Genomic DNA, 25,985 nt, shown 5'->3' with positions numbered 1-25,985 from the left:
TAGATGAAACAAGTAATTTCAAAGGAGAATTTGTAACAAGTATTAGGCGGCTTAAAGACATTTTTCAGTGGTCTGAACTGTACCTTTTTCTCAATGCCCGGAATTGTAATTACGCAAAACACTTTACTTTTAAAGTGACACCCCCAAACCTCAGTGCATCAGTCAGCCAGGTGCTTATTTGATGATGCAGACTTTTGGACCCCATCCGGACCCAGTCAGTTTCTGGTGATGGGGCCCTAGAACATATATTTGACATACCCTGCCAAATACTACTAACAGTACATTCAGTGAGCCACCAGTCCTCTGGTCAACCAAATTGTAAAAACACCTACCTAATTATTCAATTAAAGTTTCTGAACATGACTTTCCTCCCTTCAGATATTATTTTTCGTTTAAAAAAATTCCTGGCTGGGCTCGGTAGCTTGCACCTGTAATTTCAGCACGTTGGAAGGCAAGACGATCGGATATCGAGTCCCTGTCTCTACAAAAAATAAAAAACTTAGCATGGTGGCACACACCTGTAGTCCCCAGCTACTCCGGAGACTGAGGCAGGAAGATTGCTTGAGCTGAGGAGTTGAGGGATGCAGTGAGCTATGATCGCACCACTGCATTCCAGCCTGGGTGACAGAGGGAGACCCTGTCAATCCATTTTCATTACTCACTGGCCCAGCATGAGAAGTATGGGCTTTTATTACTTTCTTTCCAACATTTGTTTTCCCCGCTATCCACAAATATCAATTTTCACTTGTGTTTGCAGCACACAACCCAAAGCAAGGTCGGGCATGTGGCTCACGCCTGTAATCCCAGCACTGTGGGAGGCCAAGGCGGGCAGATCGCAAGGTCAGGAGGTTGAGACCAGCTTGGCCAACATGGCAAAACCCTGTCTCTATTAAAAATACAAAAATTAGCCAGGTGTGGTGGAGCACACCTGTAGTCCCAGCTACTCGGGTGACTGAGGCAGGAGAATCACTTGAACCCAAGAGGCGGAGGTTCCCAAGAACTAAAGTAGTCAGACTGAAAAAAGCCCAAAGTTCTGAATGCAGTCCTATAGATTTCTCAGGTTGGGGGCTGAAGATTCCATTTTTAACATAAACCAGACTAAGTATGGTTTCAGTGACTTTTTATTTAAAGAGTACTAAATAAAAGTAAACATTATTTCTAGCAATTTTTAGAGAAAAGCAGAATGCTTCAGCCATAGGGGCCTAGAGAATGGCTAAGAACTAACCTACAAAGTTTAAGAATTAACTTCTCAGCAGTAAGACACAAATTCCGTTACCTCTTCCAGTATTCATCGCCACATTTGGCCCCTTCAACAGGTGTCAAATGTATACTGCTAAAAGCGAAATTTCTACCCCCAACCAGCATTTGATGTACTAACATATCTCAAGTAAGAAAAATACCTTGAATTCTAAATTTAAACTGCAACCAGGCCAAGCCCGGTGGCTCACGACTGTAATCCCAGCACTTTGGGAGCCCGAGGCGGGTGGATCATTAGGTCAAGAGTTCAAGACCAGACTGGCCAACCTGGTAAAACCCTGTCTCTACTGAAAATACAGACACAAAAATTAGCCGGCCGTGGTGGCAGGCAACTGTAATCACAGCTACTCAGGAGGCTGAGGCAGGAGAATTGCTTGAACTGAGGCGACAGAGGTTGCAGTGAACTGAGACCGCACCACTGCACTCCAGCCTGGGTGACAGAGCAAGACTCCATCTTGGAAAAAAAGAAACTCCAACCAACCAGAAGTTCAGCAAATTAAAACTGAGCACAAAATAACTGTACATTCAAACTGAAAAATAAAATTACCAAACATTGTTCCAAGAGCTCTTTTAGGGACCACAGGAGTCCAGTTTAACCAAAAAAAAAAAAAAAAAAAAAACAAAAACGAATGCAGTAAAATAATACAAAAGAAAGTGCAGCTGACCCTTGAACGCATGTTTGAACTGTGAACCCACTTATCACGGGCTTTTCTTTTCTTTTCTTTTTTTTAACCCAACCGAGCACAGATCAAAAGCACAGTATTCATGGGATATAAAACCTGCACATTCAGAGGCTTGGCTCAGGTTCTACAGGGGCCACTGCTGGACTTGAGTATGCGTGAATTTGTGGATTTTGGTATGGGGGCGGGGGATTTGGAGGAGTGTGGTTCTGGGAACAATTTCTTCTGCACACACCAAGAAACAACTAGTTTTTGTGTATGTATCTCCAAGAATTTTAATAAACACTATCCAGTAACTTACCAAGGAAGATAGAAGCACAAAGAGAAATGAATGTGCATGTTTATTTTCAACTTTTAAAAAAGGTATGTAAGTCGATGTGCAAATTAGGCATGATTCATAGCACCAGGCAAGAACTAGGGTACCTTCTATATGTTGTGCATTTAGATACTTTCAGATACTTTCCCTTTCTCTTAGGAGTTGTCTAAATCACGTCAATGTATTCTTCTAATGAGACAGTTAACCTTTATTTTAAAAAGTCCCCTCCCAATAATACTATGTGTCTTCATTATGAGGTAAAACTAGAACAAAAAGTATGTCATAATTTTTTATTGATGGCATTTATCCCATGGTTTAACATGTTAATTATACTGTAATAAACATGGCTTTAATATTAAACTTTTCCTTATTATCCAAAGTCACCACAGTCCATTTTAGTAAATATAAAAATATATGCTTAATACTTTGTACAATACTGGTTTTTGGTCCAAACAAAACTGGATCAGAAAAGCCAATAAATTCAACTTTAAGAATCCCCAATTTTTTTTTAAAGATTTCCAAATGGATTTAGGCAACTTTGAATAATGGGATTTACATAATAAAATCTGAGACAAGACTAAACAAACAACAAAAAAATCTCTAACACAAAATTCAAATTTCAAGTTCACAGATTTATGTTATGCCAAAAAAGTACAGAAACAAAATTGTATTTACACAAGTTTCATAATAAAATAATGAAAAAGGCAAGACAGGTGATAGAAGAATGAAAATATAGAAATAGCATATAATTATTAAATGGAGGATGAACTAGATCTAACAAGTCCTCAGCACGGACCATTCTTTAATCAGGCTTCCTCTATCAGAAAAGTTTAGTGCACAATACACCCAACTCACTCACTTCACACATACACCAGCACAAACTCAGCATAGAAATCATCCGTTTCAACATTCTCTAATCTATACAGAATTCTAATCTATACAGAATTCCTCAGATATAATTACAATTTCAATGCGTTCCGTAAACGCTTATCAGCGCACATAATGGTGTAGACAAAAGAGGTTCTATACAAAGCCATTCGCCGTGCAGGCTCCATTCCTGGGTACAGCCAGACTATGTCAAATCAGTGAATAATCTGCTGGATCATAAAATATTTTTGCTGAAGAATCAGTCACCAGTCTAGCTATTATATTTTTTAAAAAGGGTGGGTGAGGCGGGTTGGGGCTTCTGTAACGAAAAAGGAGGAAAATTCCAAAATTAAAGAAGTCCTTAGGCAGATCTGACTTCAGATAACCCCAGCACAAAGTACAATCCAGTATCTGAAAGCAGGGCACCAGCTGTTGTTAAAATTGCGTATAACACCAATGTGACCTTTATTTCCTGCGTCTAACAGCAGTCTTTATCTTCCGACCAGAGACTGAAGTTCCAGAAGAGAACACATTTTTCCCATTTGACCTGTGAAAAATAAAAACTTCATAATGTGACATGATGCTCTGAGCAAAATTTCCAAATGCTAACATTTACCATGAGCAGCAGAAGGGTAGGGTGGCGGGGGAGCAGACTCACATTGTTATGTACATTTTCTGCTATACCTAACACACACGCTACTGTTATTTTTTTCTCAAACTGTAATACAACTCTCCAGAATTGTAGTACGGTAAATTTATGTTGGAGAACATATTTAATTTTACCCAAACCATACTGAATCTTGATGACTTTTAAAAACAAAACATATACATGCACATACCCTTACCAATGTGAATTCTCCATTTCAATAAAAAATTCTCTTACCCCACTGTAAATGCTGCTGGCGACTGGTTAAATGGAAAGCCCCCGGAGCCTGAAGGCTGGGCTGAGGCTGCAGGTGTGCTAGAATTTGCACCAAATGTGAACACTCCTGATGGATTGTTGTTTGTGAAGTTGAAATTTGTAGTGCTGCTGCCAAACTGGAAAACCGAACCTACAATAGTTAAAGCAGAAATACTTCATTAGGGCAAAATGATAGGGTTTTTGGGGGGGATGGAGTCTCGCTCTGTTGCCCAGGCTGGACTGCAGAGGCACAATCTTGGCTCACTGCAACCTTCGCCTCCCGGGTTCAAGCAATTCCCCTGCCTCAGCCTCCCCAGTAGCTGGGACTACAGGTGAATGCCAACATGCCTGGCTTATTTTTTGTATTTTAGTAGAGATGGGGTTTCACCATAGTCTCAATCTCCTGACCTGGTGATCTGCCCACCTCAGCCTCCCAAAGTGCTGGGATTACAGGCGTGAGCCACCGTGCCCGCCCGCAAAATGACAGGTTTTTAAATTAATGACTCTGACCTCTACATATAAAAACATGCAAAGAGTTAAAATATTTTGGTCTTTTAATCTAAATAAAACTATTTTCTCCACTGACACATAGTACTCACTTGACACCTCCAACAAATCACACAACTTACCTATGACCAAGGGGAAAAGGGCAGTCTGGACTTCTGGTTAAAGATTGTGAAATCAACAAATACATTTAGCTCTATCTTCTTTGAAAAGTGCATTAAAACAAGGGATTTTTACAAAGATAGAGAGGTGACAACAGCAACAAAGGTTTAGAAGCTGGAAGGCTGACCAGAAGTGATACTGAACTAGCAGCAGGGAAAGAACAGAAGCAATTGCATTTATACCAAACGTAACCAAAATGTTTAGGTTCCAGATACCTATGGAAGAGAGGATGTCGTGGGAATTTAAAAAAAAAAAAAAAAAAAAAAGGATAGCAGAGTATCTGATTAGAAGCAGATACCCAGGATCAATCCCTCCCCACACCAAGATGGTAATTATCAGTGGGTGCAGTGACTCATGCCTGTAATCCTAGCACTTTGGGAGGCCGAGGCAGGCGGATTGCTTGAGCCCAGGAGTTTGAGACCAACCTAGGCAACACGGTGAGACCCAATCTCTATAAAAATTTTTAAAAAATCAGCCAGGCATAGTGGTGTGCACCTGTAATCCCAGCTACTCAGGAGGCTGAGGTGGGAAGATCTCTTGAGCCTAGGAGGTCGAGGATGCAGTGGGCCCTGACTCTGCCACTGCCCTCCAGCTTGGGCAACAGAGTGAGACCCTATCTCAAAAGGAAAAGAAACAAACAAACAAACAAAAAGATGGTAATTCTCCTTTTCCACTCCACCAGAACAGAAGTTCAGTCTTTTAGTCTTTGTAGAAGTGTCTGGACTGGGAAACACCACGTACAGTTAAGGGCAATAATATCATTTTGAAAACGGGAATTAAGAGTAGGTCAATATTCACTAAATACCGAGCGCTCCAGCCATCTTCCCAATCTTAGCTCCCAGAACACTGGCAAATGGAAGCTCCCTGATACCCTCCAAGCAGGAGACTGGATGTATCTTCTTTGGGGAATCTGACAAACTGAGTGGAAAGAACGAAGGATACTAACATCTAAATTTTCCCAAGTAAAATAAAGCTAGACAAACCAGATAATCTACAACGAAATTCGAGATCTGTAAGCCCTATCAATGTAGAAAGGACTTAAGTGGTATTTATGTGTCCTACACCCATTAAAAACTACAAGTAGCCAAGGAGAACCAGACATTTGAACAACTTTGAGACAAAAATAATAAAAGCAATTTTGGGAAAACTGACTCAGCAAAGAAAACTTTAAGGAGAAAAATCTGAACTCAGTATCTTTAAAGAATACTTCATCCACTGGCGGTTGGGTGGGGTGGAGGTGGGGGGAACCCAGAGGGGCATAAAAAGGAAACATCCAGAAAATAAAAAAGAATACTTAGAAATTAAAGAAATAGTGGAAGTTAAAATCTCAACAGAACGGGTAATGAAGGATAAATCTCAGAAAGTATGACACGAAGACAAAAGGTAAGAAGGAAAGGAAGGATGAAGGGACAAAATCTTCAAATAAGTAATTCAGGAAAATTCCCCAAAATGGAAGTTCACAAGAGCATGCTGCACTCCCTACACAAAGGATAAAAACAAACCCACATCAAGACACATCCTGATATATCAGAACAATGGAGGCAAAAGAGGGCAGTCTAACAATTCCAGAAAGAAGCAACAGGCCAAAGAGAAAAGATCAAGACTTCAGGCAACTCTGGAAGCCAGAAAGGTCTACAATGGAGAAAGGCCTTTGAAATTATAAAAATGATTTCCAATCTACATCTATATTCAATCAAAATCTTACCAAACATGGGGTGAGAATAAAGATCCTTGCAGACATGTATGGCCTCAAAATGTTCATCCCTGAACCCTCAAGAATCGCTGGAAGATGTGCTGTATCAGCAAAAAGGGGAGTAACAGGGAACACATGACACCCAGGAAACGGGTTCTTATATGAAGCTAAAAGGAATCTCCACAAGAGTGGTAAAAAGAGGTTTCCCAAGAGTACAGTTAAACAGCAAGCCAAGAAAGCCTGGTAGGAGGAACAGGTTAAAAGACCCTGTGAGAAAAGTGCTTTCAGTGCTTGCTTCAGCAGCACATACCCACAACTTGAACAAAGAAGATTAGCATGGCCCCCTGCACAAGGATGACACCCAAATTCATGAAGTGTTCTATATTTTTAAATTAGAAAATACTGATGAAAGAAATTAGACAGAACACAAACAAATGTAAAGACAACCTATATTCATGGATCAGGAGAACTATTATTGTTAAAATGGCCATATTCCTCAAAGCAATCTATGGATTCAATGCAATCCCTACCAAAAATACCAATAACATTCTTCATAGAAACAGAAACATATCCGGCCAGGCGCTGTGGCTCATGCCTATAATCCTAGCACTTTGGGAGGCCAAGGTGGGTGGGTGGATCACCTGAGGTCAGGAATGCAAGACCTGCCTGGCCAACATGGCGAAACCCTATTCCTACCAAAAATACAAAACTTAGCCAGGCGTGGTGGTATGCACCTGTAATCTCAGCAACCCAGGAAGCTGAGGCAGGAGAATCGCTGGAACCTGGGAGGCAGAGGCTGCAATGAGCCGAGACTGAGCCACTATACTCCAGCCTGGGCGACACAGCAAGACTCCGTGGAGAAGACTCTGTTGAGGGAAGGGGAAAGGGAAGGGGAAAGGGAAGGGGAAGGGAAGGGGAAGGGGAGGGAAGAAGAGAGAGAACAGAAAAGAAAGAGAAGCAAATCCTAAAATTCATATGGAACCACAAGAGTCCAAATAGCTAAAGCAATCCTGAGCAAAAAGAAAAAAGCTGAGGTATACTATCTGCCTTCAAAATACACTACACAAAGCTATACTTACCATATATAGCTATATGAGACTGGTATAAAAAGACACAGACCAATGGAATAGAATAGAGAATTCAGAAACAAATCCACAAATCCAACTGATTTTCGACAAAGATGGCAAGAACATGCATTGGGAAAAGGATACTCTCTTTAGTAAATGGTGCTTGGAAAACTGGAGATCCATATGCAGAATGAAACTAGACCCCTACTTCTCATCCTATATAAAAATCAACTCAAAATGGATTACACTTAAGTGTAAGACATGATACTACAAAACTCCTAGAAGAAAAGATAGAAATGCTCTAGAACAGACCACAGGTCTAAGCCAAGCTTGTCCAACCCAGAGGCCGCATGTAGCCCAGGATGGCTTTGAATGCTGCCCAACACAAATTCATCAACTTTCTTAAAACACTGAGATTTTTTTGTTTGCAATTTTCTTTTTTAGCTCATCAACTGTTGTTTGTTAGTGTTAATGTGTTTTATGTTTGGCCGAAGACAATAATTCTTCCAGAGTGGCCCATGGAAGCCAAAAGATTGGACCCCCCCTGGCCTAGGCAAAGATTTTATGGCTAAGACATCAAAAGCACAGGCAACAAAAAAATAGACGAGAGGGACTATATTAAACAGCAATCAACAGAGTGAAAAATCTGTTGAAAGGGAAAAAATGTTTGCTAACTATTCATACAACAGGGAACTAATATCCAGAATACACAAGGAGCTCAAAGGACTCAACAGCAAAACAAAAAACAAACAACCCAAATAATCCTATTGAAAAGCGGGCAAAGGATCTGAATAGACATTTCTTAAAACACAATACACAAATGGCCAATAGACCTGAAAAGATGCTCAACATCACTATCATAAGGGAAATGCAAATCAAAACCACAATGAGGCAGCATTTCACCCATTAGAATGGCTACTACCAAAAGGACAAAAATTAACAAATGCTGGCAATGAAATGGAAACTTATACACTGTTGGTATGAATGTAAATTAGTATAACCATATGGAAAGCAGTATGGAAGTTTCTCAAAAAATCTAAAAATAGAATCACCTTATGATCCAGCAATCCCATTACTTATTTATCCAAAGAAAAGGAAATCAGTATATCAAACAGATACCTGTACCCGATGTTCAGTGCAGCACTATTCACAATAGCCAAGATATGGAATCAATCTAAGTGTACATCAACAGATGAATGGCTGCAGAAAATGTGATCTGATATACAGTGAAATACTATTTGGTCATTAAAAGAAAATAAAATCTTGTCATTTACTACAACATCTATGGCACTGAAGGATATTATGTTAGGTGAAATAAGTCAGGCACAAAGACAAATATTCAACGTTCTCATTCATATGTAGGAGCTAAAAAAAAGTTGATCTCATAAAGGTAGAGAACAGAATGATGGTTCAGAGGCTTGGTTGGGATGGTGGTAGGAAAAGAAAGGTGGTTAATGAATACAAATATATGGCTAGATAGTAGGAATAAATTCTAGTATTTGAGAGCACAGTAGAGTTAACAATAATTTATTGTATATTTCAAAATAGCTAGAAGAGAAGATCTGAAATATTCCCGATACAAAGAAATGATGAATGCTCAAGGTGATGGATATCCTAAATGCCCTAATTTGATTATTATACATTGTATGTAACAAAATAACACATATCAGTTTTTAAAAATGAAAAACTTTAAAATGTGGTTTTCACTTTTATCAAAAATGCTTCCGGATTATTACTAAAACTACATTTTTATGTATGACAAAATGAATGCTTTGTGTTTTCTGTGGGAATGACCTTTACTAGACTTTGTAGTATGGCTTTTTTTGGGGGGATAGTTATGCTGCTACCCAGAGCCTAGAATTTTCTAACACCTTGGTTGGGCACAGTAGCTCACACCTATAATCCTAGCACTTTAGGAGGCTGAGGTGGGTGGACTGCTTGAGCTCGGGATTTCGAGACCAGCCTGGATAACATGGCAAAACCCCGTCTCTACAAACCACGAACCACTCCAAAAATAAACAGATGGGTGTAGTGGTGGTGTCTGCCTGTAGTCCCAGCTTCTTGGCGGGCTCAGGCAGGAGAATGGCTTGAGCCCAGCAGGTTGAGGCAGTAGTGAGCTGAGATTCTACCGCTGTACTCCAGTCTGTGGGTGCAAGGTAAGACCCTATCTCAAAACATTTTTAAAAAATTTTAAAAAAGGATTCTCTAACATCTTTACTATCCAGGTCTACTTTGTTACAGAACTGAGAACCTCCACCCTAAAATGCTGTCCTTCCCCAAGTTTTAACAATAGTGTGACCCTAATTTTTAGGGCCTTTGTAGCCTTGTCTCAATTCTTTAACTGGAAGAAAGATCTCCCTAAAATTGACTTTTTCTTTGTATTTAGTTTATAAAATTGATTGCTCTTTAAATTAAAAAAATTAACAGAGAGAGGAAGTCAATAATGTCAGAGAAACAAAATTCTGTATAGGATAGAAAGTTACAGTATACCATATGGCTCAGCAATAATCAGCATTTCCATAATCCGAATCGTGATCTAACCATATACTGTCTCTATATTATGAAGACAGAGGAAAGACTGGACGTGGTGGCTCATGCCTGTAATCCCAGCACTTTGGGAGGCTGAGGTGGGCGGATCATGAGGTCAGGAGATCGAGACCATCCTGGCTAACATGGTGAAACCCCGTCTCTACTAAAAATACAAAAAAATCAGCCAGGCGTGGTGGCGGATGCCTGTAGTCCCAGCTACTTGGGAGGATGAGGCAGGAGAACCATTTGAACCCAGGAGGAGGAGGATGCAGTGAGAGCCACTGCACTCCAGCCTGGGCGACAGAGCAAGATTCCGTCTTTAAAAAAAACATAAAAAAAGAAGACGACAGAGAAAAATGTTAACTGTGTGAAAGAAATCGAAACTTCCCAATTTCATATTAGAGGAAAAAATCCTGATCAAAATGGTTAATATATATCAGAAAACAGGAGAAATTTTAGTATGTACATTAACTGACAAAGTACCAATAACCAGAACACATAAAGAACTTTTACAAACCCATATGTAAAAGCCAAACTGAAAAATGGCCAATAAAAAAAAAAAAAAACACTTTTTAAAAAGAATTCACACACATGAGAAATCAAGTAGAAGCCACATATAAGAACTCATACAATAGTGGTAGGGTATGAACTGGCAGAATTCAACAGGAAAAGTTTGTATTATCTTCTAGTATAAGATATACAAACCTTTTAATTCAGCAATCCCATGCCACTGTATATACTCTAGAAAAACTCCAGAAAAACATATATACTCTAGAAAAACATACTTATGTGCACCAAGGTACATATATAAGAATGTGCAGAGTAGCATTTCCTAGTTGTTAAAAACAACTGAAACATACGTCAACAGTAAATAGATAAACTGCAGTACATTCATACAATGATTTATGTACATACAATGATTCTATGGCAATGACAATAAACCATATGCAAAACATGGATGACCCTTAGAAACCTTAGAGCGAAAGAATCAAGAATCAAAAGATTGCATACAGTAATGTTTCATTTATATATAAAAGCAGGCAAAACTACATTTTCTAGGGATGCATATATTGGCCAATAAATGCAGTAATAAAACTCAAAGAACAGCGATTACCATAAAAGACGAAGCGGTGGTCATCATTAGAGTGGAGAAAGAGAGGAATGTTTTCAAAAACAGATATATGAGGGGCTCCCAGGTGGTTATTATATAGCATTTGCTTCAATATTACACTGTTCACTTATATTTTACACCCCTTTCTACATGTTATATTTCACAATTAGAAAAAATCAACAATTTTAAGAAAATACAGGATTATAATACAGTTTGATTAGTCATATTTAAATATGCAGGTCAAATGGAAAAGCTAGTATCATCAGTAAACAGAAAGTGTCATGAGACAACTCAGCGGGACTGCCTCAGGAGAGAGCACTGGACCTGGGGGTAACTTCCTGACGCAAATCCAATCATGAATAGGATCAGAAAATGCACTTTAAAGCTAGCTCTGAGAGCCCAAAAATTCAGAGTTGAAAAGAAACCAGACTGAATGAATCTCAAGTCAGAGTAAAAATTAACACTTTAAAATACATTACTACCTTAAAAAGTTATAAGTCTGTGAAACCTGGGAATGTTGTTTACATATAAATCCAACCATATTACCTCTTTATTCTGCCAAGTACAAGAGATAATTTTTTTTCCCCGAGTCGGAGTCTCGCACTGTTGCTCAGGCTGGAGTGCAGTGGCACGATCTTGGCTCACTGCAACCTCTGCCTCCCGGGTTCACGCCATTCTCCTGCCTCAGCCTCCAGAGTAGCTGGGACTACAGGCGCCTGCCACCATGCCCGGCTCATTTTTTGTATTTAGTTGTATTTTTAGTAGGTTTCACCATGTTAGCCAGGATGGTCTCAATCTCCTGACCTCATGATCCGCCCACCTCGGCCTCCCAAAGTGCTGGGGTTACGGCGTGAGCCACCGTGCCCGGCCAAGAGGTAATTTTAAAATTAAACATACAAATGGTTTCCAAGCTCAAAGGAAAATATTTTAAGACATACAAAACTCATACAGATACAACAGCATCACAGCACACTTACTGGAATTAGGAGTTGTTCCAGAGCCAAATGCAGACTGACTAGGTTGCTGTCCAAACACAGGGGGCTGACTACTGCTTGACACTGTCCCAAAAGTAGGTGGTGCAGGCTGAGAACCACTGGAAAATAATGCTGTGGAAGATGATATAGATCCAAAGCCTGGGGGATTGGGCTGGCTGGCACCTTGACTTTGTCCAAATGTTGGGGTCTGGTTAGCACCAAATGCTGGACTGGCAGATGGTGCTGAAGGTCCAGTTCCAAATACGAAGGAGGATCCTGGAGGCCCAAAGACACACTTAAGTCGCCATGGTGGCTAATGTCAGATTATCCTCAAGAAATTTCTGAAAACCCACAAGCAAATGTCAAGCTTCTTTTCAGACTCTTACCTTGTTAACCAAATTCCATCAAGACAAGTTTTAAATAATGATTGAGAATACAACTCTCTCTACCATTATTTAGTGAAACATACTAAATTCATATAAACAAAAACTGCAATTAACAACTACTCCATACCTTCACAGCCAACAATTTTTGGTAAAGGAACATATCTCAGAAAAGTCTCCCACCAGAAATCTAATGTGTGCAGAAATCACCTCATGATGTGCATATATATATATATATATATATATATACATATATATACACATACTGCATAATAAAGACTGATGTTTAATAAAACAACTTCCAGTGTCTGGTGACTGACAACCTAACATTTTAAAAACAAAGTTTGGGGCTGGGCACAGTGGCTCACGCCTGTAATCCCAGCACTTTAGGAGGCCGAGGTGGGCGGATCACGAGGTCAGAAGTTTGAGCCTGGCCAACATGGTAAAACCCCATCTCCGCTAAAAATAGAAAAATTAGCCAGGTGTGGTGGCAGGCACCTGTAATCCCAGTTACTTGGGAGGCTGAGGCAGGAGAATTGCTTGAACTAGGGAGAGGGAGGGTTGCAGTGAGCCGAGATCGCACCACTGCATTCCAGCCTGGGTGACAGAGCAAGCCTCCATCTCAAAAGAAAAAAAACAAAAACAAAAAACAAAGCTTGGAAAAATTAAGTATTACACTCTTACCACAATGAGAAAAATGGCTCCCAAGAGGTAAATATGTTAAAGTTGTACATACAGTGATTAATTACAACAACCCTGGTATAGATGACCAAAAGGCATTCACACCATTTTGTGATAACCTGCTATATGTTATTTGCTAATAAGTAAAGCCCATCCAATTGCAATGCATTTTTTTCTTTTGTAAATGTACCTGCAGAGCTAGACGTGGTCGTGGCTCCAAAGCCGAAACCAGAGGTGGCAGTATTATTACTGCTGGCTCCTGGACCAAAGACAAATGGGGTGACAGCTGTACCTGTGCTGGATGTGGTTGCTAGTTTGCTATCTTGAGAAAATAGCAAAGACTGAGAGGTGCTGGATTCAGCAGTGTTACCAAAGGCAGAGCTGCTCACAGGATTGCTGGACTGTCCAAACACAAAGGTAGCCACGGGTGGATTGGAGGAAGAGGTGGAACTACCAAATATGCCACCACCAGCAGAAGTGGCTGGTGTACTTGAACTAGAGGAATTGTTGTTCAAGAAACTAAAAACTGGCTTTGCTGCACCTTGATCTGTAAGACAGAAATTAAGAAACAAACATAAATCCTTAAGAATAGTCTCAGAAAGTACTTTTTCCTTACCCTACAATCACCAGAACTTTCCTACCCTAAAATTCGCTAGAAAAGTAGGTTAAGTTTTTTATATAGATTAATTCATCAAATGGACATCTGTTTATATTAGATTTTGACAAAATCAAATACATTCATCTTCTTTTATAGCTTATGGATTTTGCGCCTTTCACAGGAAGGCCTTTGGCATTCAGGTTAATAAAAATACCCCTCGAATCCAAATCTAACTGGATACTGTAGTTGAATAGCAAGTTTAGATAGCGGAAGATAGCTGTACTTTTATATATTTAATTTTGCAATTTATGTTACAGTATGTGGCAAAATCATAACTTCAATTTATCTAAATGGATAGCCAAATTTCTCCACAGCATCAACTAGTACAGGCTTTGTGCACTAATTTGCAATGTTGTCTTTATGACACACTACATTTCCTAAAATGCATATACTTGTTTCCTCTACCGTTATCACTAGACTGTTTTAATTATTCCAACTTTACACCATGGACTGATGATAGCAGAACAAAGCTGCCTGTGTGCCTGCCTTTTTTCCCAAAATTTCTTGTATAGTTTCCTTTCCATGTGAATTTTAGAGTAAGTTTAGCTTGTCAAGCTCTACAAAAATTCCCCTAAGAACTAAAATTATGGGAGGAGGAAGGGAATATCTTTGCCCAGCAACAAGTACGCCTTTTGTGTTATTATTTGGCATGTTAAAAGTTCTGCTGCTTTTATAAAATACAAGTTAGAAATGTTAGAAAAAAACAAATGAGATATGCCGATTTGAAGAAAAACTTTTGATTTTTATATCATGATTCTGAATCCAGCCACCTTATTGAAGACTTTTTTCTAAACTATTCCAATAATCTCTCAGTTCCAATACTTCACACTATGCAGGGCTGGTCACAGTATGCTATCGGCATTAGTCTGACTTACAGAAAATGGAACACGTTGGCTCACTTTCAAGCTGGCTAATGGAAGAATGGTTAAGAGTGTCTACCACAGCCTGGTGTTTCACCATCAAATCTGATTAGACCCTATCATATTTCTGTTGCTTTCCAAATAATATGTAATTTTAGCTTTTATTTTATCTTTATATTTCTAAGTAAATATATGACAGACAAAAAACTGCTCATAGTTATTTGTTGAATTCCATATAAAAGTTAATTTTGAGTGTTTCCAATTTATTATCCAAAAGTATTCATGGATATTCAACTTTTGCACTTTTTGCACATCTAAAAACACCTGTATTTTGCCTCTGTGTTTGTTGTTGTTGTTGGGTTTTCTTGAGACAGAGGCTCGTTCTGTTGCCCAAGCTGGAGTGCAGTGGCCAATCTCAGCTCACTGCAACCTCTGCCTCCCAGGTTCAAGAAATTCTTGTGCTTCAGCCTCCTGACTAGTTGGGATTACAGGTGTGAGCTACGGCACCCGGACTGTCTTTATACTTAAACACATTTGGCTAGTAACAGAATTCTAGGTTCAAGAACATTTTCATTTTGAGGGTACTGTTCTGTTTTTAGCATGTGATGTTGCAAATTAGAAGATGATGCTAATCTGGTATCTTCCTATTTGTGGCAAATAGCTTTTCTCTCTGAAAGCATTTGGGGTTTTAGCTTTGGTGTCCTAAATTTCAGTGATCTTTGCCAATAGGTAATTTCCATTTTTAAGACCAATGTCTTTCTTTAGATCTAGAAAATTTTCTTCTGTCACTTCTTTGATATTCCCCCAAAACTTCTTATCTTCTAGGTCACTCCTGTTCCAGAGGAACTTGTGGATCTAACTTGGATCACTCTTTGTACTTGTGCACTAAGTTCAGGGAAATTCTAGTTCACTAATCTGATGATCAGCTATGTTCTTCCTGCTATTCCGCCCACAGAATGACTTTAATATGATCCACCAACAATGATGCTTTTAACCTTTAAGGTGCTGTGTCATTTTTTTTCCCCCAGGACTTCAGCTTTCAAAATCTCTTGGTTTCTCAGGATTAATTATATTTGTTGTCTATGTTTCTTAATGTCTGATGAGGACTGGTTATCTGTAACTATTTATAAACAATACCATAGATTATGGTAGAAAATATTTCATAAGCTAAGAATCCTTATTTTCCAGGTAGTAGATACCAATTCTGATTATAAAAGCCCAAACAGAAGAGAAAGACACACATAAATATGCACTATATTGAGCTTTGCATTACTGCCGTATTTCTCAAAATTAGATCCACAGATGACTTCATCAGAATCATGAGGGTTTTAAAGAGTGGTTCAAACTGAAAATCCTAGGTTCCTTCCCAAAGAGTTCTGTATTTCTCAACTACGTTCAGTGCAAACCATTACTTGACTTGCTGCATCTGTAAAGGCAACTTGTAAAAAAAATAATAAAGTTAATACTTACCAGCTGTAGTACTAGTTTGAGCTCCAAAGGCAAAAGTGGCTTTTGCTGGCTGTTCAGATTCCTTCTCAGATGGTTTTGTCATGCTAAAACTAAATGTGGACTTGGAAGAATTCTCATCTTTGGTTTGCTCTGAATTCCCAAAGGAAAACACTGGTTGACACTTTGGCTCTTCATTGTCAGCTTTCTTCCCAAAAACTAGGGAAGTAGAAGTGACAGGCTCTTGCTGTTTCTCTTCTGTCCTTCCCAAAACAAACACTGAGGCAGATGGCAGAGAGGCAGGCTCCACATTGCCAAAAGAGAATCCTCCTTTGGTGGCTGGCATTTCTTCTTTTTTAGCTTCTGATGTCTTACATGTGAAAGGAGCCACTGAAGCACTCTTGGTTTCTATGGTTCCAAAGTTGAAGCTGCTCTTGTTCTCAGAGGTCACTATGGTGTTAGCAGGAGCAGGAGTGGAGTTAATAACACCTGTACCAAAGCTAAAACCTGCAGATGAACATTTGGGCAGTTCCTCTTTCTTTTCTTCCTGTCCAAGATTAGACACCCCAAATTGAAATGGAGTTAAAGAAACTGGGTTGCTTAAACCAGAAGAAAGTCCAAACTTAAAATTATCATTCTTACTATCTTTTTTAACTTCTTCGGGCTTAGATTCAGATGATACTCCAAATTTAAAATCTCCTATTGGTTTAGAAAATTTAAAGCCTTCACTCATGGGGTTTACAGACCCAGAATCAGATGACACACCTATTTTGAATCCTCCCTGATCTCCAAATTTAAAATTTCCAGTGCTTGTTAAAGCCTGAGAAGGCCCAGAAGAGGGTGATGGGACACCAAATTTGAAGGATGAGGAGGCTGCTGAGTTCGAAGATGAGGAAGATGTGTCAAAGCCTGCAAAAATATAAAAGACACCACATAGACAATTAATGTACTGATGCTCTCAAACAAAATATAAACATCTTGAACGCCAAAGAAACATAGGAATAACTTTGAAAGGGTCTACTTTGAAGAGTATTACCAGCAGTCGTAAACATAATTCAAGGTGACCAATATTTATGTGGTATGAGAATTGTATCTCACTCCTCACAACTATCCTGACATGCCACTTTTCATTTATCAGACTGGCTGAGATAAAGTTTGATAAAGTTTATACTGGCAATGAGAATGGAAGTAACAGGCTACACATTGCAGGTGGGTGTATAAATGAGCACAAAACTCACAAGGAGCAATCTGTCACTAGTTACCAAAAATTACAAATGCATATATCCTTTGACAAGCAACTAACTGACCTTACAATAATTCAGAAACAGATATAAACATCTCAGGATAATCTCATTTTATATTAATTTTCAAGAGAGAATGAGTGAACACTGAAGCTGTTCTCAAATACTTCATTTTTAAATGGCCTTACAAAAAGGCACTTTACCATCACCTTTATTTTTATTTTTTTGGCCTTACCTTTAAACCCAGATTTTGTGCCTGGCTTTGCACTTTCACATGCCAAACATTTGGTAGAGTCAGCCTTATTCTGCACTAGGCACACTTCACAGTCCCAGCTCCCCTCAGGCTTCTTGAACTTTTCCAATCCTAGAGAGCCTCCAGAAGGCAGAGAGATGGGTACAGTGCTGCTACTTGAAGTAGGTACTGAACTTCCTAAAAAAAAAAAAAAAAAAAAAAAAAACAGGGAGTGGGGAGGGGCAGAATTCATGAAAATTTTAATTTATAATATGTCAGTATCTCAATGACATCCCTAAGTTTAAGTGTTGAATTTCTAATAATATTTCCTATTAAAACACAGAACGTGCCAGAAATACGAACAATTGTTCATATTTATATTGTTTAAAAAAAAGAATAGAACTCTCAGATTTATTTTAACCATATAAATGAGCAGCTCAAAATCACCTTGCTCAGTGGTGAGCTCCCTCTTAACCACATGTTTGAACTGCTGTGGTTTAAGAAAAAAAATCATGCTCACCAATTAGGGGCTCAAATACTAAATTTTTCTTAAGAATATTTTTCAAATTTCTTCAAACAGCAAGCATTCTAAGACATAAGATGTAAATTGTAGGCAATATCCTAACATATAAAATACATAGTCACAGACCATATGAATTTCCAGATTTCAAAGCATAGATCTCTGCCTCTGAATGATAGTTTTTGCATAGAAGTGCATCTACTTCACATCCACTTCACAATCTAACTTGACAACTACTATATTCATGGCATTTCTGTTACATGCTAGCCATTTAACAGACATTTATTAAGCATCATAACACACTTGGGTTCTGGGGACATTAAAGATGAATAAAATGTTGCTTAACTTGTAAGATGCTCATGGTCTTAAAGGGGGAAAATAAAAGCACAGTAGCACCATCACCAAGTGACAACCTAAAACAAGTGTGCAAAGAAGGAAGAAATGACTAAGAAGCAGGAGAAGGATATACAGAGGTGACAAATCTTAAGCAGAACTAGCATGTTTGTGGGAGAGGTGGCACACAAAGAATGGCTTGGTAAGGCCCAAAATATGGTGCTGACAGTGAAGCCATTCATTCTGGTATTCCTACTTCTCTAGATGGCCTACAACTGTTGCCACCTCTTCCATAGTTACCTAAATGATCTCTACATTTTATAGGTATGTTCTCTTCTATCTTGCCAACCAAATTGCTCCCTGGGGTTCCATCTTGGCCCACTGTCCTCACAAGCTCTCATTTACTCCAGTGGTTTTAAATTCCAACAAAACAGTTTCCTAATCTACACTTCTGAGCTTGTCACTGTAGTCTCTTAGTTGGTGACTCCACTGTCTACTTGGTTAGCCTGGCTGGATACTACTCCTCCTCTACATTTTTCTCAAATCTATTTCAATCAATTTCTGACTCTTCTGCTGCTATTCTGGTTCATGCACCCCCAACATTACCCCAACCACTACCCCATCTCTTGCTTGAATAATAGCCTTTTTATGGAGACCTCTGATCTTGTTCCTTTGAAATCCATCCTCCTCTGAAGCAACCAGTGCCATGTAGTTTTTGTTTTTCCTCTTTGTTGCACCTTTTTAAAAGATTAACTGTTCAAAAGCTTTATTCCTGCCACTCCCTATAAGCCAGCAGACTTTCATTTCAGGCCATCTTTTCTATTCACTCAACTCTACTCTCATGACTTCAAATACCAAAACTATGGACTAATGACCCCAAATCCACATCTCTACCCAAAGGGTATACCCAAAGGCCTTACATACAACTTTTTTTTTTTTTCCTGAGACAGAGTCTCACTCTGTTGCCCAGGCTGGAGTACAGTGGCACAATCTCGGCTCACTGCAACCTCCACCTCCCAGGTTCAAGCTGTTCTCCTGCCTCAGCCTCCCAAGTAGCTGGGATTACGGACATCCACGACCATGCCTGGCTAATTTTTGTATTTTTAGTAGAGACAGGGTTTTGCCATGTTGGCCAGGCTGGTCTCAAACTCCTGACCTCAGGTGATCTGCCTGCCTCAGCCTCCCAGAGTGCTGGGATTACAGACGTGAACCACCATGCCTGGCCACATTACATACATCTGAATGTTGACATCAGCATCTTGAAATCAATGTCTTTAATTGTACGTCCTCCATTCCTTATTCAGTTCAATCAGTCCATTATCTATTGCCTATATCGGCGGGGGAGGGAGGGGGTGGTCCAACCTTTTGGCTTCCCTAGGCCACACTGGACAAAAAGAATTGTCTTGAGCCACATGTAAAATATACTAACACTAGCAACAGCTGATGAGTTTAAAAAAAAATAAAAAATAGCAAAATAATCTCATAATGTTTTAAGAAAACTCACAAATTTGTGTTGAGCCTCATTCACAGCCATCCCGAGCCACATGCACCCCGCAGGTGTACAAGCTTGGCTTTTTTTTTTTTTTTTGAGACTGAGTCTCGCTCTGTCACCCAGGCTGGAGTGCAAGCGGCATGATCTCGGCTCACTGCAAGCTCCACCTCCCGGGTTCATGCCATTCTCCTGCCCCTGCCTCAGCCTCCCGAGTGGCTGGGACTACAGGCGCCTGCCACCACGCCTGGCTAATTTTCTGTATTGTTAGTAGAGACAGGGTTTCACCGTGTTAGTCAGGATGGTCTCAATCTCCTGACCTCATGGTCCGCCCACCTCGGCCTCCCAAAGTGCTGGGATTACAGGAGTGAGCCACCACGCCCAGCCTATCATTATTTGAGACAGGGTCGAACTCTGTCTGGAGTGCAGTGGCATGATCTCAGCTAACTGCAACCTCCACCTTCCGAGCTCAAGCAATCCTCCCACTTTGGCCTCCTAAGTAGCTGGGACTACATGCGGGTGCCACCAAGCCAGGCTAATTTTTGTGTTTTTTGTAGAGACAGGGCTTCACCATGTTGCCCAGGCTGGTCTTGAACTGCGTTCAAGCAATCTACCCGCCTTGGCCTCTACCAGTGCTTGGATTACAGGCGTGAGCCACGGTGTCTGGCCTACTGTCTATATGATTGATACCACTTCCTAATCTATCTTCTGGTCTCCAAATTTTGTTGTTTTCAAATCCATTATCTAAAAAGCCAGAGTTGACTCATCAAAAATACGAACTTGACTGTATCGCTCCTCTGCTGAAAATGATGGTTCATCACTGAAAGGATGAAGTCCAAGTTCTTTATGTGAGCTTCCTTTGTTCATGTGTAACAAATTACTTCCTGACTCAAAGTTCTGTTACTCCCCATCAACTTAAAATTAATTTTGCTTTCTTGCATACATCAAGGGCTTTCTTTCTGTAGGTGAGGCAGGGGTACCAGATAGGAAGACAAAGATATTTCATAATGAAGATTCTAGGCCAGGCACGGTGGCTTACCCCTGTAATCCCAGCACTTTGGAAGGCCAAAGCAGACAGATCATTTGATGTCAGGAGTCAGAGACCAGCCTGGCCAACATGGCGAAACCCTGTCTCTACTGAAAATACGAAAAATTAGTCGGGCGCAGTGGCATGCACCTGTAATTCCAGCTACTCGTGAGGCTGAGGCACAAGAATTGCATGAACCTGGGAGACGGAGGTTGCAGTGAGCCAAGATCGTGCCACTGCACTCCAGCCTGGGTGACACAGTGAGACTCTGTCTCAAAAAAAGGAAAGAAATGAAGATTCTAAAATCTCACTCATAGGGAAATATCCAGTAGGAATCAGAAATATGGCACGAGGGTTCAGGCAAGGGGTCTAGGGTTAGTAACTCAGAGCTGTACATTACGGACACAAAACTGCGTATTCATGAATAATGCATTGAAAACAGTGTAATTCCCCGGATATCCATATTATCATATATCTGCACCATATAATTATATAATATTACAAAACCATCAGAGCCACTCCTGGATGAATTAAAGATTCAATATGAATCTTCACTAATTCTTCCAACTTTGAACAGAGGAACAGAAAAAACTCAAAACTAACTCCATTGTTTCTGGCTGCCTAGATTAGAATTAGTGACTTGGTAATTTACAATCATTGCAACAGCTATAGCCTCTTCATTAACGACTATAGCCTACCCCTTAAAGAAACCTTCTCTGTATATGACCACTAGCTATCCTGATTTCTATATTGAGAAGTAGTATTTTACTCTATACAAAGGTTTGAGAAATATTACCCCATTCTAAGATCTTTCAGCATGGGTATTAGTCAACTTTGAACAAATTTCTGATAAAATTGTACAGAAAGAGGAGATTGGCATATATACCAGAATAGTTAACACATAACCTATCCTAACTGAACATAAAGATCTAGCTGCAAACAAGACATTTTTATCTCAAGATAGTTTAGAAAAATTAGTATGTATGAGAAATGCTCATCCTGAAACATCTAAAACAGGGATTCTTAGAATAAATTAAAATGTTCGACTAAAGTAATAAGCAAAATTACTCCATAAAGCCAAAAACATACCTGGTTTCTCAGACATACAGGACACACATTTATTGTCTTCTGCGTTATTAGAAACACAGCATACTGAACACTCCCAAGATCCAACAGGCCTTTTGAATTTATCTCCAAATCCTAAGGTACCAGCGGTCACAGTGCAGCTGGAAGATGAAGCAGTCATAGTCTCAGCACTTTCCGAAACCACTGTCAATGTAAGAGCTCGCTTCACACCAGTTCCAGGTTTCGGTGTTTCACAGGCTACACATTTTATCACTTCAGGTTTATTTTGCACTAAACAGGTATCACAATCCCAAGTGCCTATCACTGGTTTAAATTTGTCTCCAAAACCTGTCCCTGGTGCAGAAAGAGTTGTTTTGCCACTTTTGTTTGGTGTTTCAATTCCAGTCTGTTTAGCAGTATCTCTGGGTGACAATTTTGCTGCTTGACAGGCTATGCATTTGTTGTCTGTAACTTTGTTCTGGAGTAGACATGTATCACACTGCCATGATGACCCAGCTTTTAAACTTTCCCCAAACCCAATTCCACTAGAAGAAAAGCTACTTATTGCTGGTCTTGTATAAACTACTGGGCTTGTTGTGGTGGGCTGAGCAGCAACAGAATCTATCTTCGGTGATGCGAAACCTACAATGAACAAAGGAGAGAGTGCAAAAACAACGTTAGAGAAGCTTTATAAATCAAAGCATTAATTTGATTATTACTGAGAAGACATTTACCTCACTGCACACTTACTACAATCCAAGATGAACTACTTAAGAGTTGTTTTTCACTTAATCATATTTATCATTCACCTAGTAAGTTAGACTTAGACCATTTAAAATTCCACAAAAGATGTTGTGTTTACAGGATATCACCTCCTCCTTCAAGGAATTTCTAGCTGGATGCTTTCCTTGGCTAATTTACTGATAGGTATTATTGCCATCCATATTTTGTTATATTCTGTCTTTCTACAAACACAGAATACTCAGTCCTCTTACTCCTTCATCCGTTTCTTCTTTTGTGTTCCATTGACTATGCCAAATGGCTTCAATATCATCTTTAAATTTTGTCCAGTCATAACCTACCACTGTGCTATCCTCTAGCTTCAGTAAAATCAGCTGAGCAAGTCTTTGTGTTACCAAAACTGCTGTCATTGAGTTCATTCACTCAAGCTATATTTTACTCATGAGAATGACTTTGTAATGTTTACTTAGGACCAGTTAACTTTTGTCTTACACACACCAACACCATCTGTGATCTGTTTCTACAGCCTTTACCCGCCAAAGAAAAATTAAAAGGAAAGAAGATGTAGACGGTTACGAGAGGTTTTCTAGTTCCACAAAATAATCAAGCCTAGAGCTATTTTTAGCCTAAGGACAAAATACCACATACTTGAGTTATTCCTAGTGGTCAACATGTGTTATTTTGCTTATGATTAATTTACATCACTAAGATTGGCAATATGTTAACAGTAACCATCTCAAGGCATTACAGATTTTTTTCTTCCCACTTTTTCAGATTTTCCTAATTTCAGTCAAATGAAGATTCTCCCCAAACGTTTCCTATTTAAGAAGTAAAAAGGGAGCCGGGGGAGGCTGGCATCATGAATGCAAAGTGTAACCCCAGATACATAAGACAGACTATACACATTTGATGCTTGCCTACTACTTGGTTAATTCGAGTACAAGCATTCTGGAGTTCTGCCATAACTGCATGGAACTGTCTAAGCTACTGGACTCCTGTAGGGAGTATGCTTATCTATAAAATGAGAGAGCTGGACCACAAAAATTGAATGCTTCTAAATCCTGCTGTAAAAGCCAATCTTACTTTTTAAAAAAACCTATCCTATTACACATGGACACATCTGGTGGGTAAGTTTAAATTATTTCTGAGCTATTAGATTATCTCGCAGACAATTTTACATTCTTTTTTTTTTTAAAGTCTTGCTCTGTCGCCCAGGTCAGAGTGCAATGGTTCAAACTCAGTTCACTGCAACCTCCACCTCCCAGGTTCAAGCCTCCTGAGTAGCTGGGACTATAGGTGCACGCCAGCACGCCCAGCTAATTTTTTCTATTTTTAATGGAGATGAGGTTTCGCCATGTTGGCCAGGTTGGTCTCGAACTCCTGGCCTCAAGTGATCCACACGTATTAACCTCCCAAAGTGCTGGGATTACAGGCGTGAGCCACCGCGCCCGGTCAGTTTTACACTCTTAAACTACACGTCACAAATGGAATTAGGAACATCCTCTTTGTTTTCAAACAAAAAATTATTCTTATCTGAGAATTATTTATCCCCTTTCTAATTATTACCTACTAGCTTTCAAATCTTGCTTCAATTCAAGTGAGTAATGTTCCCTATGTATGTTATAATTCAGCAAATGCTTTCCACTTGGCCTTGTTCCATATTTACCAAACTGGGGAATAATTCAAGAAGGCAGTTCAGCGCTATCGTAAGAGAAAGACATGTCTATGTGTATCATCAGGTTTACTCCCTCTTTAGTCCTTACCGGCCTGTCTCTATTAATGGAGAATCCATTTTCTCCTCCTACATTTGCCTCTGAGAGATTTCATTTTAGTATAGTCCTTAAATTCCAAAGAAGTAAGGCTTGTAAGATATTTCCAGCAAAAGAATTACACCTAACTATATCTCTATTCAAAAGTAAATCTCCTACCAAACTAGTCAGAAATTTTTAAAAGCCTCAAGTATAATACAAAATGACATTAAAATGAGATCATGAGTTTGTAATTAAAAGGCTTATCTTTTAATTATCTTACCAGGGCTTTTTAGAATATCTAGAACACTTCCTTCTTTCAGGATTTTTGCAGGTCTAAAAGGACCCTCACAATCTTCAGGTGGTGTCTTCTTACAACTTGTACTGTTCACTGCAGTGACATCGTGAGCTGTAATATTTTTAATTGTAAAAAACATTATGCCAAATAAAACACTGGACTCTTAAATGCATTTTAAAAAATCTTTCAAAACCATCTTTTGGATAAGAGTTCATGAAAAAAGTCACTGTAATTCAATAAACAAATGACTTTATAGGGTTAATTTGCCATTACAAGGAGATAAAAACACTATTCCCATACTGTATAACTCCCCCCACCAATAAAAAGGCAAAAAAATATAAACTATAACTGTCGCCCAATGAACTGACTGATAATCAAAAAACTCAAACTAAAAAACTGGAGAGGATATGGCAACTAGGGCAAGTCCATCCACTGCATGAAATATCTATTTGATTACACAACAATTTACAAAACTAATCAAAAAATTAATTTTCAACTGAGCAATTATTTCATTTTTAGAAATTCACACTATTAATATAATCGAAAATATCCTTCAGTTATAATATTGAAAACCTATATGGTAAAATATTTAATAAGGGATGGTTACATAAATTATCTAACAGTGACATGATGAAATACTTATGCAGCCACAAAAACCATTCTTTTTCAAAACAGAGAGTGAGTGTTCTGGTTGTGAGCAAGGCCGGAGTGCAGTGGTGCAATCACAGCTTAATGCAGCCTCAAACTTCTGGGCTCAAGCAATCCTTCCATCCTAGCCTCTCAAGTAGCCAGGAACACAGCTGCATGCCACCACATCTAGCTAACTATTTTTACTTTTTTGTAGACATGGGGTCTCGCTATGGCTGGCCAGACTGGTCTTAAACTCCTGGCCTCAAGTGATCCTCCCACATTGGCCTCCTAAAGCACTGGCATTACTGGCATGAGGCATCATGCCTGGCCCACAAAAATCATTCTTAAAGGCATAGTTATGGGTAAAAGCAGGTTGGAAAGTCTAGAATGTTTACATCTAAAGAGTAATGGTAGCTGCTAGCAGTAAGATGAGTGACTTACTGCTTTTACTTTTTATGCTTTCTAAACTTGTATCCTTATATTTAGAGATCTGTATTTTCAGTGTGATAATGGTTTTATCGTTGTATTTTTAAGGGGCGATTTCTATTTACAGATGAAATTAAGATGTTTGG

General features: G+C 39.3%; 1 protein-coding gene and 1 non-coding gene across 4 annotated transcripts in view; one reads left to right on the top strand and one right to left on the bottom strand.

Annotated features, from left to right (window-relative positions):
- Positions 1-2,529: 2,529 nt before the first annotated feature.
- Positions 2,530-25,985, bottom strand: part of NUP153 (nucleoporin 153) — a 93,216-nt gene continuing 69,760 nt past the window's right edge. For 2 of the 3 annotated variants that reach the window (XM_005553949.4, XM_015449872.3), the window contains 8 exons: positions 24,769-24,894; positions 22,021-22,638; positions 17,566-17,760; positions 16,114-16,998; positions 13,316-13,672; positions 12,065-12,337; positions 4,004-4,172; positions 2,530-3,667 (listed from right to left, as the gene is read on the bottom strand). In XM_005553949.4, the coding sequence (XP_005554006.3) occupies positions 3,586-3,667; positions 4,004-4,172; positions 12,065-12,337; positions 13,316-13,672; positions 16,114-16,998; positions 17,566-17,760; positions 22,021-22,638; positions 24,769-24,894 (2,705 nt within the window). In that variant the 3' untranslated portion in view covers positions 2,530-3,585. Of the gene's footprint in view, positions 3,668-4,003; positions 4,173-12,064; positions 12,338-13,315; positions 13,673-16,113; positions 16,999-17,565; positions 18,496-22,020; positions 22,639-24,768; positions 24,895-25,985 lie in introns of those variants that run through there. The other variant, XR_012434219.1, reaches the window with a different exon arrangement.
- LOC123573157 (U6 spliceosomal RNA) lies at positions 6,668-6,769 on the top strand. Its single transcript, XR_006697904.1, has one exon. It is a non-coding gene; the product is annotated as a U6 spliceosomal RNA (small nuclear RNA).

This window comes from Macaca fascicularis, chromosome 4 (assembly GCF_037993035.2).
Source record: "Macaca fascicularis isolate 582-1 chromosome 4, T2T-MFA8v1.1".
Classification (NCBI taxonomy): domain Eukaryota; kingdom Metazoa; phylum Chordata; class Mammalia; order Primates; family Cercopithecidae; genus Macaca; species Macaca fascicularis.
This window is presented reverse-complemented; position numbering and strand designations above follow the sequence as displayed.